The following is a 17460-nucleotide window of genomic DNA, read 5'->3' as shown; positions in this document are numbered from 1 at the left end:
TATTTTTAAAACCTGGAAGTATGTTTAGTCAGCTGTCCTTCCAAGTCATATTTTACTCATTACATGCACAAAGTATATACAATAGAAATCTCAAGTTCAGGAACAAAAATGCACTGAAAGTACTCTCAAGCCACTGATCTCTGCCCCAGAAATACCAACCTTCTCCCTAGTCGTCTTATCCTCAACATGATGATGTTAAATCTCCTTTACTGATAATTCAAAGAAACTCAAAACTATCTTCTCAATTAGAACAGTTCCCTCAACCTCAGGACTAATATTAGGCCCATCCCAAGGGTTGTTTCTGCCCAGTTAACGACCAATTGATCCTCTTTCCAGTTTATCCTGTCACCAAAAGCATGACACCAATCAACCTTACTGGTAAATCAAAGCAATTTATCATAGGTGGGGTGTTCTAATTCATGATATTTTCTTCAGTTAGAACCCCCATTCTAGGTTTGACATAATAAACTTCACCCACCCTAGCGATCCTTCAGGTTCCCCTATGGGAGGATCCATTCTTGGCCCCAGATTCTCTTTCTCCATCTTTCTCTCAGAGTCAGATTCTTCCATCGTGCAACAAGTCCTTTCCAGTCCTTTCTAAACCGCAGTACTCTTTTTCTTTTTTCTTTCTTTTTTTTTTTTTTTTTTTTTTCCTGTTCACACCCTCAGTCGCCTACTTTAATTGCCTGTGGCCGCTAGGCCTGCTCTATTCTTGCCTCCGCCTTTGTCCACTGGGGGGCTGCTTTCCCCACGGTTACTTTAAACCGCCTTGAACTTGGCCTCAAGGAACAGCCTAGCTGGCCAGTTCAAAGGCTAAATGATGTGGTGGTGCAAAGGAAGAGACGGAGGATGAGTGAAAAAGAGGAGTGGTGGGGACTCGTGTCGAGTTTGGGCCTCAGGACCCAAAGTCTCGAAACGCAAATGTGACTTCACCCGAAAAGAGGTGGAGACGGCGGAGGTGGCAGAAAGAGCAGACCCGTGCGGTAGGCACTAAGTAGTGACTGTCCCCGCCGGCTTGTCGTTACCGACCCTGGTCGCCCGAGAGCGTCCGCCGGCAGCGGCAGTTATGACCTAAACGCCCGCCCTTCAGGAGCCCAGGTACCTCACCGCAGGCACCGACAGCAGGCCAGGATCACGTGGGCACCTCCTGTAATCCCAAAGCCCGTCACGTGACGGCTGCTACCCAAGGGGCGGGTGGACTGGGAAGACTACCATAGATACTGCGCGGAGAAAGACAGAGCGCCGCCAGTCACCATAGCTGCTATCGCTCCGCCTTGAGTCGGGTGGGAAGCTAACGTCTTGTAAGCTGTTACCTTGTGGGCTGGCCTGGCCCAACTGGCCTGCCACGCAGAATTAAAGGAGACGTTTTCAATTTCAGTTCTTCAACGCTAGCTTCTGTGTGTGTGTGTGTGTGTGTGTGTGTGTGTGTGTTGTTGTTGTTGTTGTTGCTGTTGTTTTGTTGTTGCTGTTTTAATTGCTATTTCAGCCTTAACATTTTTCTGTGAGGAAGGCCGAGCATCGTTTTTGTCTTCCTGCTTTTTAAGTCTTTGTCTTCTTTTTATTATTAGTCCCTGTAACCGAGCTTGTAATGAAATGACTTATTACATCCAAAGTGATTACAACTAAGTCTTTTGCATACTATGCACACAATGAAAGTTATTGCTGGGACCAGGTATTCATTGGGAAGTCTAGAAAGCATACTCATCTCCAAACTTGTTTAAAAGTGGAAGGGAAATAAATTCTCACTGACCATAGTAAGAAGTCAATAAAGTCTAAAATTGATAATGAAGGGACATTGATAGGTATTTACATAATATATTTAGACATAGAGACCTCCAGATAAAATGGCCAAAAAAGTTCAAAGGGGTTGCTTCTGGAGAGGAGCAGGGTAAAGGAAGTGAGGGGACTATTGCTTTTCATCTTAAGCCCTTTTGTACTATCTATCTATATCTAGAGATATAGATATAGATGGGTATATCACGTGTATATGTTACTTAATAAGAAAGGAAAGGAAAGAAATAATGACAGAACGGAGGGAGGGAGGAAGGGAAAGGAAACTGGATAGAACCAGGGTGCTATCTGCTTCCAGATTTCCCCAATTGCTGTTCTATATGATCCCTTCTCACCACAGCTGCCATACCTCATGAAATACTTATTTCATTCTGATCACAGCTTCCTTAGCCCTATCACTCCCTATTTTCCTCCTTCTTACCCACCAGCTTCCCCCAAACAAGTATTTGCTCAATTTTGTGTGTGTGTGGTGAAAGAATGAGTCCCAAAACCCTCCATAGATTCATTAGATTCGTTGCTGGCCATACCAGACAGTGAAACTAAGCCATGCTTAGTGTCAAAGATAAACAGAGTCTGAGTTAAAGCAGTGAAAACAGATTTTATTCAGTAACTACTGACAGTAGAAGGAAAAGCTGAGCTCCATTCCAATATGTGCAGAGGTAATTGGGCCTTTTAAAAGGACAATGAGGGAGGGGGAAGAACTGGGCTTCATTTGAGTCAGAAAAATGAAAATCTATAAAGGTTGGTCAGTATAAATGCAATTAAGCTGTTTGTTAGCAGGCAGTTATCAAAGTCAGGAATCTATCTTCCCACAGAGACTTGAAAACAAAAGCCCTATCCTTCCTGATTATTGTATTTCAATGGGATGGCTTTCAAATCCTTGAAAAAGACACTTCTGAGTTGTAAGAGATACATATTCACAATTGTAAGCCCTTTACAATAATCTGAGAAAAATAGGTCAGGGACCTATCATCAGGCTGTATAGAACAAACAGTAAGTTATCTTTGATGTGTTGAGCTTTCTCAGGCACTTTAATGGAGGTTTGGAATCAACAGAGAGCTGGGAGTCATCCTAGGGGCGTAGAAAGTCTCTTCGTGCAGGGGTTTAGGCAGAGTTATGTGCTGAGAGTTCTGCAGTTCTCATTAGCTCATTTTCTACAATTTGTCTTCTCCTCCCTTTTCCTCTGCTATTTTTGTTCCAGCTGCTATAATATCTGGCCTGGATAATTGCAATAGACTGCTAAATTATTCTCCTACAGTGGCAGCTCCAACGTTGTTGGGAGTGGTTGGAATAATCTTCATCAGTCATCTCACCCCAAAAAACCATTTAATGTAAGTAATATGTGCATGTTGTGTAAAGGAAGCTTTCAAACATATCCTCCAACCCTCCACTACCACCAGGTATCACCAGCCAAATTGTTCCCTTACACTCTTCTATTACAGAAATTCACTGTATCCCTGTTGCCTGTTTCCCTTTCCCTCCCCCTCTCAGAAACATCACATGTATGTACCCACCATGACTACTTCCCTCAAGGTCCATGAGGAACAGATGAAGAAAGGGAGAGGAAAGGATGAAGAAAAGGGGGAGAAGTGAGGAGATGAGAAGAGGGAAGAGAAAGAGGAGAAAAGAGATGAAGAAAGAGGAGAAAAGGAGTAGGAGGATGGGAGTGGAAGAGAGGGATTTGAAAAAAGATTGAGGAACTAAACTGAATTGAATTAATTGCAAAGTAAATGAATAGGATTGCTGGTACAATGCATTCCTATATGGTCTAGAATTTGAGATTCTGATTTCTACCCAGGCATCCTGGGATGCTTATTTTTATATTTTCATTGACAAATCTTACAGAAATAAAAGATAAACCTTTTTGTCAAATTAATTTTTATTATAGGGACTTTTCAAAAAGTGTTGATTAAACTGTGCAGAGTTATTTATGCATCCATTCAGGAAATATTTATTGAGCAGTCATTCAGTTCCAGGAGCTACGTTAGACACTAGATATACAAACATTTCTCTATTTCAGGTCCTTACTGCAGGTGAGATGCTTCTTTCTGACACCTCAGCTTCACTATATTCATATGCACATAAAACAAATCAGCATTCTGTCTATCCACATCCCACCCCATATTTTTTCAACCATCCATCTCAGCAAGAAAAAGTAATATAGACCCCTAAAATCCAATAAGATATCTTTCCTTATATTCTCTAAACCCATTCTAGTCACTTTTATCCTCAACCACATCCATGGGTCTCCAAATTGGTCATCCAGTTCCTAAACTGTCCCTCATAACTTCCCTGATTTTCTTTTTCTCCACCTCTGCTTCTTCCCCTGTTCCCATAACTCACTGCTATTTTCAAGAGACCCATGAGCTTATCCCTACATCTTTCTTGCAGTTCTTTATTCTCCATTCTCATCTCTTTGCTTGAAATATCAGGAAATAATCTTCCAGTTAACTAGACTTAAGGATTTTATGAATGAAATTCTAATAGAGGGACTTCTGGTTTCATGTCCAACATGTACGGAGATTAGGAGTTGCCAATCCATACTAACAAGTAAAAGGCTGAACAAGCTGAAAAAACAACAAATCTTAGATTCATCAGAGAATTGAAGCCACAGGAAAAACTGCTAACCCTGAAACTGGAGAGACAAACAGGCAGACACAGGAAATGAAAACTTCAGAACAGAACACCCCACCAACAGAAATATCTGTAGGAACCACTATTAGGGTAGAAAAACCTAAATTGCAATAGACAATTTGTTGGAGGTTCAATGTGGACGAGTCTGAGAGTTAAAAGCTCTAGGGCATCCCAGGGGCCCTAGAATTTCAATCCTCCCTTGTGGAAGGTAGGAGGAGTGGAGACATGATTTTGGGGAGAAACAGATCATGAGTGCTGTAGAGAAGAGGGAGCACTGGTCATGGAGAGAGAGGATAGAGGAGGGAGGAGAGAGAAGAGAGAGAGAGAGAGAGAGAGAGAGAGAGAGAGAGATCCACATAGGGGATCACATGAGGCAAGCACTTCCCCAAAGCCATTGACTAGAAAATGAGAGGGGCTGATTTTCATGAAGTTTTACAACCAGTGGGACTCAAAGACTGGAGTTTTAGAGGTGTGCTTGTGGCTGATGTGGAGCCCTGAGGGCACTGCAGTGCTCCTGTGGAGAAGGAGCACAGAAGCCCAGTAGCAGATATTGTGATCTGAGGACTCCATAGGACACACTGCGAGAGACAGTTCCCCCTTCTTGGAGCAAATCTGGGAGAGGTGGCATTTGTCTCTCAGGAGACAAAAGAACCTGCAGGCACCATTACCCACCCCGCCACCTAGCATAGGCACAGAGACACCTGCTGAGGGCAGTTAACCTGGACACTGGTATTTTGCTAGGCTACATTTTTCTGCAAACTCCACACCCCTGTAATTTGGTGCAGCTGTCATTCTGGGTCAAGCCTGCATCAGTCCCAGTGCTGTGAGATGCTCCCCCAGAGGACCAGCACATGTTCATGCCATGCCAGGTCCCAATGATTTGGAGTTTAAAAACTCAGCCAGGGGCGCCTGGGTGGCGCAGTCGGTTAAGCGTCCGACTTCAGCCAGGTCACGATCTCGCGGTCCGTGAGTTCGAGCCCCGCGTCAGGCTCTGGGCTGATGGCTCAGAGCCTGGAGCCTGTTTCCGATTCTGTGTCTCCCTCTCTCTCTGCCCCTCCCCCGTTCATGCTCTGTCTCTCTCTGTCCCAAAAATAAAATAAAAAATGTTGAAAAAAAAAATTTTAAAAAAAAAATAAAAAAATAAAAATTAAAAAAAAATAAAAACTCAGCCAGCCTGCATAGGATAGAACACAGGTGTACTGTGCGGCTGAGTGGGCAGATGGCCTGGATATAGACAGGGTGAAGGAGGGAATCTGAGGGACACCTGGGATACATGAGGTGGAGATCGTATGCTCTTCAGGGAGGACTTCCAGGGGCACGAACACCCCTCTCCAGGGACCAGGAGGGGGCTGATGCCCTTTATTTCCTCTGCCCCTAAGCATAAACTAGCCTCAGTAAGCAGCACAGCGCTAACACTGGAGGCCTAAACCACTTACACCAAGTCCTGTCCACCTGCATTCTTCAGGGGCTGCTTTCTCAGGCAAGTGTGCCTAAGAACCAGAGCAGTGGGACAGTCCCACAGAATAGTACAAATATCCCACACTCACAATAACTGCTGAAAATAGAGTTCTGCAAAATTTTAATTCTCTTGGAAATAGCATAGTCTCATTTAACAAGCAGAATAGAGCAAACCTACTTAAAACTCACAACACTCTGGCCAAGGACCAAACACTGTGCACTGAAGGCAAGGAGAAACTCAGCAGACGACTGGCTTGAGGGAAAGGGCAGTCATAACACAGAAGCAGAGCAGAGTGCACACAGCATACACCAGAGACACTTCATGAAGTGCCAGGCCCTGGACAGTATATGACTTCTTCTTCATAAAGCCATTACTCTCAGGACAGAAAACATAAAAGGCTTTCTTAACACACACAAGATGACAGAGATGAAGAAAAAACACCAAGATGGAGGTATTCATTCCAAAAGAAAGAACAAGAAAAGATCATGGCGAGGGATCTAATTGAAACAGATGTAACTAATATGCCTGATCCAGAATTTAAAGCAAAAATCATAAGGATACTAGCTGGGATTGAGAAAGTCATAGACGACACAAGTGAGTCCCTTACTGAAGAGTTAAAGGACCTAAAACCTGGTAAGGCTGAAATAAAAATACTGTAACCTAAATGTGAAACTTACTGATGGTAATGACCACAAGGATGGAAGAAGCACAGAAATGAATAAGCGATATAGAAGATAAAGCTATGGAAAATAAAGAAGTTGAAAAGAGGAAAATAAAAATATTGGATGATGAAAGTAGACAAAAGGAATTCAGGGACTTCATAAAACATAACACATTCATATTGTAGGGATTCTATAAGGAGAAGACAGCAAAAGGGGCAGAAAGTTTACTTGACGAAATTATACCTGAAAACTTCCTTAATTTGGGGAAGGAAACAGACATCCAAATTCAGGAAGCACAAAGAACTCTCATCAAAATCAACAAAAGCAGGCCAAGACCAAGACATATTGTGATTAAATTTGCAAAATATAGAGACAAAGAAAAAATCCCAAAAGTGGCAAGAGAAAAGGAAGTCCCTAATTTACAAGGAAAAACAGATAAGGTTAGCAGCAAATCTCTCCACAGAAACTTAGAAGAGCAAAGGGAGTGGCATGATATATTAAGTATGGTGAATGGGAAAAATCTGCAGCCAAGAATACTGTAACCACCAAGGGTATAATTCAGAACAGGAGACATAGAGTTTCCCAAACGAAAACTAAGAGTGACCTCTAAACTAGCCTGGAAGAAAGTAGAGCAAGAGAGAAAAACCAAAAGTGACAAAGACTACAAAGGAACAGAGAAAATCTCCAGAAATGACTTGCCAAGTAATACAATGGCACTAAATTCATATCTATCAATAATAACTCAAATGTAAATGAAATAAATGCTACAATCAAAAGACATAGGGTGTTAGAATGGATTAAAAAAATCAAGACCCATCAATATGATGCCCACAAAAGACTCATTTTAGACTTAAAGACACCTGCAGATTGAAAGAGGGGGAATAGAAAACTATTTATCATGCTAATGGATGTCAAAAGAAACCTATGGAGTAGCCATACTTTTATCATACAAACTAGATTTTCAACCAAAGACTGTAAAAAAAAAAGAGAGAGAGAGATAAAGAAGGGAACTATATAATAAATAAAAGGGTCCATCTAATAAGAAGATCTAATAGTTGTAAATATTTATGGCCCCATTTAAAAGACCCAAAATATTAAAAAAATAGAAAACATAAAGGAACTCCTTGTTAATACAATTAAGGGACTTTAACACCTCATGTACATCAATGGACACATCATCTAAGCGGAAATCAACAAGGAAACAATGGCTTTGAATGACACACTGGACCAGATGGACTTAACATATATTAAGACCATTTCATCCTAAAGCAGCAGAATACACATTCTTTTCAAGTCCACATGTGACATTCTCCAGCAGAGATGATATATTGGGTCACAGATTGGCTCAGAGAAGTACGAAAAGATTGAGATCATACCATGCATATTTTCCAACCACAATGCAATGGAACTTGAAGTCAACCACAAGTAAAAACTTGGAAAGACCACAAATACAAGGATATTAAAGAAAATCCTAATAAAGAATGAATTGGACAACCAGAAAATTAAATAATAAATAAAACAATACATGGAAATAAGTGATAATTAACATGAAAGTCCAAAACATTTGGGAGGCAGCAAAAGCTGTCATAACAGGGAAGTATATAACAATACAGGCTTACATCTGGCAGCAAGAAAAGTCTCAAATACACAATCTAACCATACACCTATATGAGCTAGAAAAGGAACAATAAATAAAGCCTAAAGCCAGCAGAAGGAAGGAAATAATAAATATTAGAGCAGAAATAAATAATATACAAAATAAAACAACTCCTCCAAAACAGTAGAACAGTTCAATGAAACCAGAAAGTTGTTCTTTAAAAGAATTGATAAAATTGATAAACCCTTAGCCAGATTATCGAAAAGAAAACGGACCCAAATAAATAAAATCATGAATTAGAGAGGAGAGATCACAACCAACACCACAGCAATACAAATATTATAATACTATGAAAAAAATATTTGCCAAAAAACTGGACAATTTAGAAGAATGGATAAATTCCTACAAACATATAAAGCAGAAACAGGAAGGGGCACCTCAGTTCGTTAAGTGTCTGACTTATTCAGCTCAGGTCGTGATCTCATAGCTCATGGGTTCAAGCTCCACATCGGATTCTGTGATGATGGCTTAGAGCCTGGAGCCCGCTTCGGATTCTGTGTGTTTCTCTCTCTGCCCTTCTCCTGCTCATGCTCATGCTCATTCTCATTCTCATACTCTGTCTCTCTCTGTCTCTCTCTCTCAAAAATAAATATACATTAAAAATGTAAAAAAAAAACTGAAACAGGAAGAAATAGAAAACTTGAACACACTGATAACCAGAAAAGAAATTGAATCAGTAATCAAAATCTCCCAGCAAACAAAAGTTCAGGGCTAGATGGCTTCGCAGGGGAATTTTACCAAACATTTAAGAAGAGTTAACACCTATTCCTCTAAAACTTTTCCAAAAAGTAGAAATGGAATAAATTTTTCCAAACTCATTCTACAAGACCAGCATTGCCTTGATTACAATATCAGACAAAGACCCCACTAAAAAAGAATTACGGGCCAATATTTCTGATGAACATGGATGCAAAAATTCTCAGCAAAATACTAGCAAATTGAATCCAACAATACATTAAAATAATCATTCACCATGATCAAATGAGATTTATTCTTAGGCTAAAAGTGTGGTTCAGTATTGGCAAATCAATCAATGTAAGTCACCACATTAATTTAAAAAAAAGGATAAGAACCATATGATCCTCTCAATAGATGCAGAAAACACATTTGTCAAAATACAGCATCCATTCTTTTTTTTTTTTAATATATGAAATTTACTGTCTAATTGGTTTCCATACAACACCCAGTGCTCATCCCAAAAGGTGCCCTCCTCAATACCCATCACCCACCCTGCCCTCCCTCCCACCCCCCATCAACCCTCAGTTTGTTCTCAGTTTTTAACAGTCTCTTATGCTTTGGCTCTCTCCCACTCTAACCTCTCTTTTTTTTTCCTTCCCCTCCCCCATGGGTTTCTGGTACGTTTCTCAGGATCCACATAGAGTGAAACCATATGGTATCTGTCTTTCTCTGTATGGCTTATTTCACTTAGCATCACACTCTCCAGTTCCATCCACGTTGCTACAAAAGGCCATATTTCATTCTTTCTCATTGCCACGTAGTATTCCATTGTGTATATAAACCACAATTTCTTTATCCATTCATCAATTGATGGACATTTAGGCTCTTTCCATAATTTGGCTATTGTTGAGAGTGCTGCTATAAACATTGGGGTACAAGTGCCCCTATGCATCAGTACTCCTGTATCCCTTGGGTAAATTCCTAGCAGTGCTATTGCTGGGTCATAGGGTAGGTCTATTTTTAATTTTCTGAGGAACCTCCACACTGCTTTCCAGAGTGGCTGCACCAATTTGCATTCCCACCAACAGTGCAAGAGGGTTCCCGTTTCTCCACATCCTCTCCAGCATCTATAGTCTCCTGATTTGTTCATTTTGGCCACTCTGACTGGCGTGAGGTGGTATCTGAGTGTGGTTTTGATGTGTATTTCCCTGATGAGGAGCGACGTTGAACATCTTTTCATGTGCCTGTTGGCCATCCGGATGTCTTCTTTAGAGAAGTGTCTATTCATGTTTTCTGCCCATTTCTTCACTGGGTTATTTGTTTTTCGGGTGTGGAGTTTGATGAGCTCTTTATAGATTTTGGATACTAGCCCTTTGTCCGATGTGTCATTTGCAAATATCTTTTCCCATTCCGTTGGTTGCCTTTTAGTTTTGTTGGTTGTTTCCTTTGCTGTGCAGAAGCTTTTTATCTTCATAAGGTCCCAGTAATTCACTTTTGCTTTTAATTCCCTTGCCTTTGGGGATGTGCCGAGTAAGAGATTGCTACGGCTGAGGTCAGAGAGGTCTTTTCCTGCTTTCTCCTCTAAGGTTTTGATGGTTTCCTGTCTCACATTCAGGTCCTTTATCCATTTTGAGTTTATTTTTGTGAATGGTGTGAGAAAGTGGTCTAGTTTCAACCTTCTGCATGTTGCTGTCCAGTTCTCCCAGCACCATTTGTTAAAGACACTGTCTTTTTTCCATTGGATGTTCTTTTCTGCTTTGTCAAAGATGAGTTGGCCATACGTTTGTGGGTCTAGTTCTGGGGTTTCTATTCTATTCCATTGGTCTATGTGTCTGTTTTTGTGCCAATACCATGCTGTCTTGATGATGACAGCTTTGTAGTAGAGGCTAAAGTCTGGGATTGTGATGCCTCCTGCTTTGGTCTTCTTCTTCAAAATTACTTTGGCTATTCGGGGCCTTTTGTGGTTCCATATGAATTTTAGGATTGCTTGTTCTAGTTTTGAGAAGAATGCTGGTGCAATTTTGATTGGGATTGCATTGAATGTGTAGATAGCTTTGGGTAGTATTGACATTTTGACAATATTTATTCTTCCAATCCATGAGCAGGGAATGTCTTTCCATTTCTTTACATCTTCTTCAATTACCTGCATAAGCTTTCTATAGTTTTCAGCATACAGATCTTTTACATCTTTGGTTAGATTTATTCCTAGGTATTTTATGCTTCTTGGTGCAATTGTGAATGGGATCAGTTTCTTTATTTGTCTTTCTGTTGCTTCATTGTTAGTGTATAAGAATGCAACTGATTTCTGTACATTGATTTTGTATCCGGCAACTTTGCTGAATTCATGTATCAGTTCTAGCAGACTTTTGGTGGAGTCTATCGGATTTTCCATGTATAATATCATGTCATCTGCAAAAAGCGAAAGCTTGACTTCATCTTTGCCAATTTGGATGCCTTTGATTTCCTTTTGTTGTCTGATTGCTGATGCTAGACCTTCCAGCACTATATTAAACAGCAGCGGTGAGAGTGGGCATCCCTGTCGTGTTCCTGATCTCAGGGAAAAAGCTCTCAGTTTTTCCCCGTTGAGGATGATGTTAGCTGTGGGCTTTTCATAAATGGCTTTTATGATCTTTAAGTATGTTCCTTCTATCCCGACTTTCTCAAGGGTTTTTATTAAGAAAGGGTGCTGGATTTTGTCAAAGGCCTTTTCTGCATCGATTGACAGGATCATATGGTTCTTCTCTTTTTTTTTGTTAATGTGATGTATCACGTTGATCGATTTGCGAATGTTGAACCAGTCCTGCATCCCAGGAATGAATCCCACTTGATCATGGTGAATAATTCTTTTTATATGCTGTTGAATTCGATTTGCTAGTATCTTATTGAGAATTTTTGCATCCATATTCATCAGGGATATTGGCCTGTAGTTCTCCTTTTTTACTGGGTCTCTGTCTGGTTTAGGAATCAAAGTAATACTGGCTTCATAGAATGAGTCTGGAAGTTTTCCTTCCCTTTCTATTTCTTGGAATAGCTTGAGAAGGATAGGTATTATCTCTGCTTTAAACGTCTGGTAGAACTCCCCTGGGAAGCCATCTAGCATCCATTCTTGATAAAAACCCTCAACAAAGCAGGGATATAGAGACCACAATATATCTCAGCATCATAAAGGTCATATATGAAAGACCCACATCTAATATAATCTTCAATGAGCAAAAACTGAGAGCTTTTCCTCTACAGTCAGGAAAAAGACAAGAATGTCCACTCTCACTACTGTTATTTAAGCTAGTACTGGAAGTCCTAGTCTCACCTATCAGACAACAAAAAGAAATAAAAAACATCCGAATTGGCAAGGAAAAAAGTAAACTTTCACTATTCACAGATGGTATGGTACTCTATGTAGGAAACCCAACACCCCACCAAAATAATAGCTAGAACTGATACATGAATTCAGAAATGTCACAGGATGTAAGATCAATGTACATAAATCAGTTGCATTTCTATGCACAAATAATAAAGCATAAGACAAATCAAGGAATTGATTCCATTTACAAAAACCATAAGATACCTCGGAATAAACCTAACCAAAGTGGTATAAGATATGTACTCTTGAAAACTATAGAATTCCCCCATTTTTTAAGTTTATTTCTTCATTTTGAATTAGAGAGAGAAAGTGCATGGGCGGGGAGAGGCAGAGAGAGAGGGGGGGAGGGAGAGAATGCCAAGCAGGCTCCACGATGTCAGTGCAGAGCCCAACAAAGGGCTCAATCTCAATCTCATGAACCATGAAATTGTGACTTGGCTAAGATCGAGAGTTGGATGCTTAACTGACTGAGCCACCCAGGTGCCTCTGAAAACTATAGAACTCATATGAAAAAAGTTGAAGAGGACACAGAAAAATGGAAACACATCCCATGCTCATGAATTGGAAGAATAAATATTGTTAAAATGTCTATACTACCCAAAGCAATGTACACATTTATTTTTTTAAGTTTTTTATTTATTCATTTTGAGAGAGAGAAAAAACGTGAGCAGGGAATGGGAAGAGAGAGAGGAGAGAACGAGAATCCCAAGTGAGAATCTCCACACTGCCAATGGAGAGCCCAATGCAGGACTCGAATTCATGAACCATAAGATCATGACCTAGCTGAAATGGGATGCTTAACAAACTGAGCCACCCTGGAGCCCCACAATCTACACATTTAATGCAATCACTATCAAAATACTACCAGCATTTTTCACAGAGCTAGAACAAACAATCCTAAAATTTGTGTGGAACCACAAAAGATCCCAAATAGACAAAGCAATCTTTAAAAAGAAAACCCAAGCTGAAAGTGTCACAATTCTGGACTTTAAGTCCTACTAAAAAGCTGTACTGATCTACACAGTATGGTAATGGCACAAAAATATACACATAGATCAATGGTACAGAATAGAAAACCCAGAAATGGACCCAAAACTATTTGGTCAGCTAATCTTTGACAAAGATGGAAAGCATATCCAATGGAAAACAGATAGTCTCTTCAATAAACAGTGTTGGGTAAACTGGACAACAACATCCAGAAGGATGAAACTGGACCATTTTCTTACACCATACACAAAAATAAATTCAAAATGGAGGAAATATCTAAATGTGAGACAGAAAACCATCAAAACCCTAGAGGAGAACACAGGCAGCAACCTCTTTGACGTTGGCCATTGCAACTTCTTACTACATATACCTCCTGAGGCAAGGGAAACAAAAGCAAAAATGAACTATTGGGACTTCATCAAGATAAAATCTTTTGCACAGTGAAGGAAACAATCAACAAAATTAAAAGACAACCTTCAGGATGGGAGAAGATGTTTGCAAGTGACATATATGACAAAAGGTTAGTATCCAAAATGTATAAAGAATTTATCAGATTTGATATTCCCCCCAAAAAACAAATGATCCCATTAAGAAATGGCAAAAGATATGAACAAGCACTTTTCTAAAGAAGACATAGAGATGGCTAACAGACATGAAATATGCTCAACATCACTCATCGTCAGGGAAATTCAAACCAAAAAATACAATGAGATATCACTCCACACCTCTCAGAATGGCTAAAATCAACAACATAAGAAACAACAGGTGTTGGCAAGGATGTGGAGAAAAAAGAAACTTCTTGCACTGTTGGTGGGAATGCAAACTGGTGTAGCCACTCTGGAAAACAGTATAGAGGTTTCTCAAAAAAGTTCAAAATAGAACTCCTCTACTATCCAGCAATTGCACTGGTAGGTATTTACATAAAGGATGCAAAAATACTGATTAAAAGTGTCATATGCACTCTGATATTTATAGCAGATATATAAAAATATATATATTTAATATATTTAATATATATTTATATATATATTATATATATATATATTAAAAAAGCCATAAAACTTTTTAACTCAGCCATAAAAAAAAAGAATGAAATCTTGCCATTGGCAACAATGTTTATGGAGTTAGAGTGTATTATGCTAAGCAAAATAAGTCAGAAAAAGACAAATACCACATGGTTTCACTCATATGAAGAATTTAAGAAACAAAACAGATTATCTGGGGGGGGGGGAAGAGATACAAACCATATAATAAAGTCTTAACTAAAGAGAACAAATTGAAGGTTGCTGGAGGGGAGGTGGGCAGGGTGATGGGTATTAAGCAGGGCAATTGTGGTGATGAGCATGAAGTATTGTATGCAAGTGACGAGTCACTAAATTCTACTCCTGAAACTAATATTACAGTACATGGTAAGTAACTGGAATTTAAATAAAACTTAAATAAATAATGACAATAGCAGCAATGTATTTGATATATGGCATATGTATAAGAGAAATGAAAAACAGCAATGACATAAAGGATGGGAGGGAAAATTAATTTTTTTTCATTATCAGGCACACTACTCATGAAATTGTATAATAGTACTTAAAAGTGGATTTGGAATACTTAGAAATGTATTTTGCAAGCACTATGGCAACTAGTAATTTAAAATTTAAAAAATTAGTATATGAAGAAAGAAGAAAAGTAGAGTAAATTAAAACTGTAAGTGGCAAAAATAGTACAAGACAAACAAGAAAAAATAACAAGAACAATAAATAGAAAATAGCAAATAGTAAAGTGGATCCTAAGCCACCTATATCAATAATCACTTTAAATGTTAATGGTTTAAGTACACCAATTAGAATACAGAGATTTTCAGAATGTATCAAAAAACAATATCCAAGTATATGTAGTTGTAGGGGAGAAAAAGTATTTCCTTGACACTCCTAGGTACTATGGATGGACCTTAAAATTAATTTGACAAAAAAAGACTAACAAGAGGAAAGCATTAAAATTTAATTAATATAAATTTTATGAAATGTGGGAGCCTTCTTAAGGAAATGAAGATTAAGAAACAGGCTTCGATATTTTTATGCAAGTTTTGATAAAAAGTGGACATTCATGTAGAAATATGATAGGTTAAAAAGTATGAAGTAAGTGCATTAAAATGGTAGAAACTTAGCAAATCATGCTTGTTAGGATTCTTCTTGGCATCCCTTTATCTTTATCTTCTAAGATAAGGATGCTCCTATCCTCTGCGTATATGAAGGGCATTTTTCACCTGAAGGTTTTATGACCTGTTTGTAGGAAAAGTGTGGGAAGAAGGTCAAAGTGACCTTCCTGCTTCTTTGGTTTTCTCAAATTCCTTCAGTTCAAAATATTCAAAATGCATGATGCCACACTTTTCAGTAGTGTATCCTGAACCCTATCATTGTTTACAAAAAATCCATTTTAAATATAAAGACACGTATACATTAAACGTAAATGAATGGAGAAAGATCTACAATGTAACATTAATCAAAAGAAAGTTAAAGTACATGTACTAGTTTTAGACATAACTGATTCCAAAGGAAGGGAAATTTTCAAAGATCCTAAGGGATATTACATAATGATAATTAGGTCAATGCCCTAAGAAAATCTAACAGTTCTTAATGTGTATGCATCTAACAAAGCATCAGAATCTGTGAGGCAACACAGAACTGCAAAAATACAGATGAACCCACTATTATAGTTGGAAACTTCAATTCCCATCTATCGGAAATTGGGCAAATCTAAAATGCAGAAAATTGATAAAGACACAGCTGAACTCAACAGCAGTATCGATCAACTGGATATAATTAGCATTTATAGACTACTTCATCCAGCAATAGCAGAATACACATTTTTCTCAAGATTACATGGATATCAAGGCAAGATAGATCACTTTTGGGGCCATAAAACACACATTAACAAATTTAAAAGAATCAAAAGCACACAATTATGCTCTCAAACAACAATAGAATTAAAGAAGAAATCAATAGCAAAAAAATATTGGAAATCTCAATGAGAAGTTGGAAAATCTTGATATACTTGGAGGTTAAACAAAGCGCTTCTAAAAAAACATGGGTCAAACAAAAAATTTAAGAGAAATTTAAAAATATTTTTAAATAAATGAAAATAAAAATAAGATTTATAGATATTTGAGGGATGCAGTAAAAACATTATTTACAGGGAAATTTATGACATTGAATATGTACATATTAGAAAAGAAAAAAAGATCTAAAATCAATAATCTTCCCTCAGATAAAGAATGGTAAATTGAATTCAAAGTAGGCAGGAAAAAAGAAATAATGAAAATTGCAACAGAAATCAATTAAATTGAAAATGGGAAATTAAGAGGGGGTTCCGGAAGATGGCGGTGTAGGAGGACGCTGGGCTCACCGCGCGTCCTGCTGATCACTTAGATTCCACCTACACCTGCCTAAAGAACCCAGAAAACCGCCAGAGGATTAGCAGAACGGAGTCTCCGGAGCCAAGCGCAGACGAGAGGCCCACGGAAGAGGGTAGGAAGGGCGGCGAGGCGGTGCGCGCTCCACGGACTGGCGGGAGGGAGCTGGGGCGGAGGGGCGGCTCGCCGGCCAAGCAGAGCCCCCGAGTCGGGCTGGCAAAAGCGGAGGGGCCGGACGGACTGTGTTCCGACAGCAAGCGCGACTTAGCGTCTGGGAGGTCAGAAGTTAACAGCTCTGCTCAGAAAGCGGGAAGGCTGGAGGACAAAGGGAGGGAGAGCTGCTGAGCCCCCGGACGGCAGAGCTCAGCTTGGCGGGGAACAAAGGCGCTCGCCAGCGCCATCTCCCCCGCCCATCCCCCAGCCAAAATCCCAAAGAGAACCAGTTCCTGCCAGGGAACTTGCTCGCTCCGCGCAAACACCCAACTCTGTGCTTCTGCGGAGCCAAGCCTCCGGCAGCGGATCTGACTCCCTCCCGCTGCCACAGGGCCCCTCCTGAAGTGGATCACCTAAGGAGAAGCGAGCTAAGCCTGCCCCTCCCGCCCCCGTGCACCTTGCCTACCCACCCCAGCTAATACGCCAGCTCCCCAGCACCACAAGCCTGGCAGTGTGCAAGTAGACCAGACGGGCCACACCACCCCACAGTGAAACCCGCCCCTAGGAGAGGGGAAGAGAAGGCACACACCAGTCTGACTGTGGCCCCAGCGGTGGGCTGGGGGCAGACATCAGGTCGGACTGCGGCCCCGCCCACCAACTCCAGTTATACAC

The 17460-nt window shown here is 39.9% G+C and overlaps 1 protein-coding gene across 6 annotated transcripts in view; it reads right to left on the bottom strand.

Annotated features, from left to right (window-relative positions):
• Positions 1 to 1179, bottom strand: part of RRAGB (Ras related GTP binding B) — a 47991-nt gene extending 46812 nt beyond the window's left edge. The window contains exon 1 of one of the 6 annotated variants that reach the window (XM_058712456.1): positions 1108 to 1179. Coding sequence is in view for 3 of the 6 variants with exons in the window: in XM_058712458.1 (XP_058568441.1) it covers positions 479 to 570 (92 nt within the window). In the remaining 3 variants the exon portion in view is untranslated. Of the gene's footprint in view, positions 1 to 478 lie in introns of all 6 variants that reach the window. The other 5 variants (XM_058712458.1, XM_058712452.1, XM_058712453.1 and 2 more) reach the window with 5 other exon arrangements.
• Positions 1180 to 17460: the final 16281 nt, after the last annotated feature.

This window comes from Neofelis nebulosa, chromosome X (assembly GCF_028018385.1).
Source record: "Neofelis nebulosa isolate mNeoNeb1 chromosome X, mNeoNeb1.pri, whole genome shotgun sequence".
Lineage (NCBI taxonomy): Eukaryota > Metazoa > Chordata > Mammalia > Carnivora > Felidae > Neofelis > Neofelis nebulosa.
Note: the sequence above shows the minus strand (reverse complement) of the source record. Positions and strands in the feature narration are given on the sequence as shown.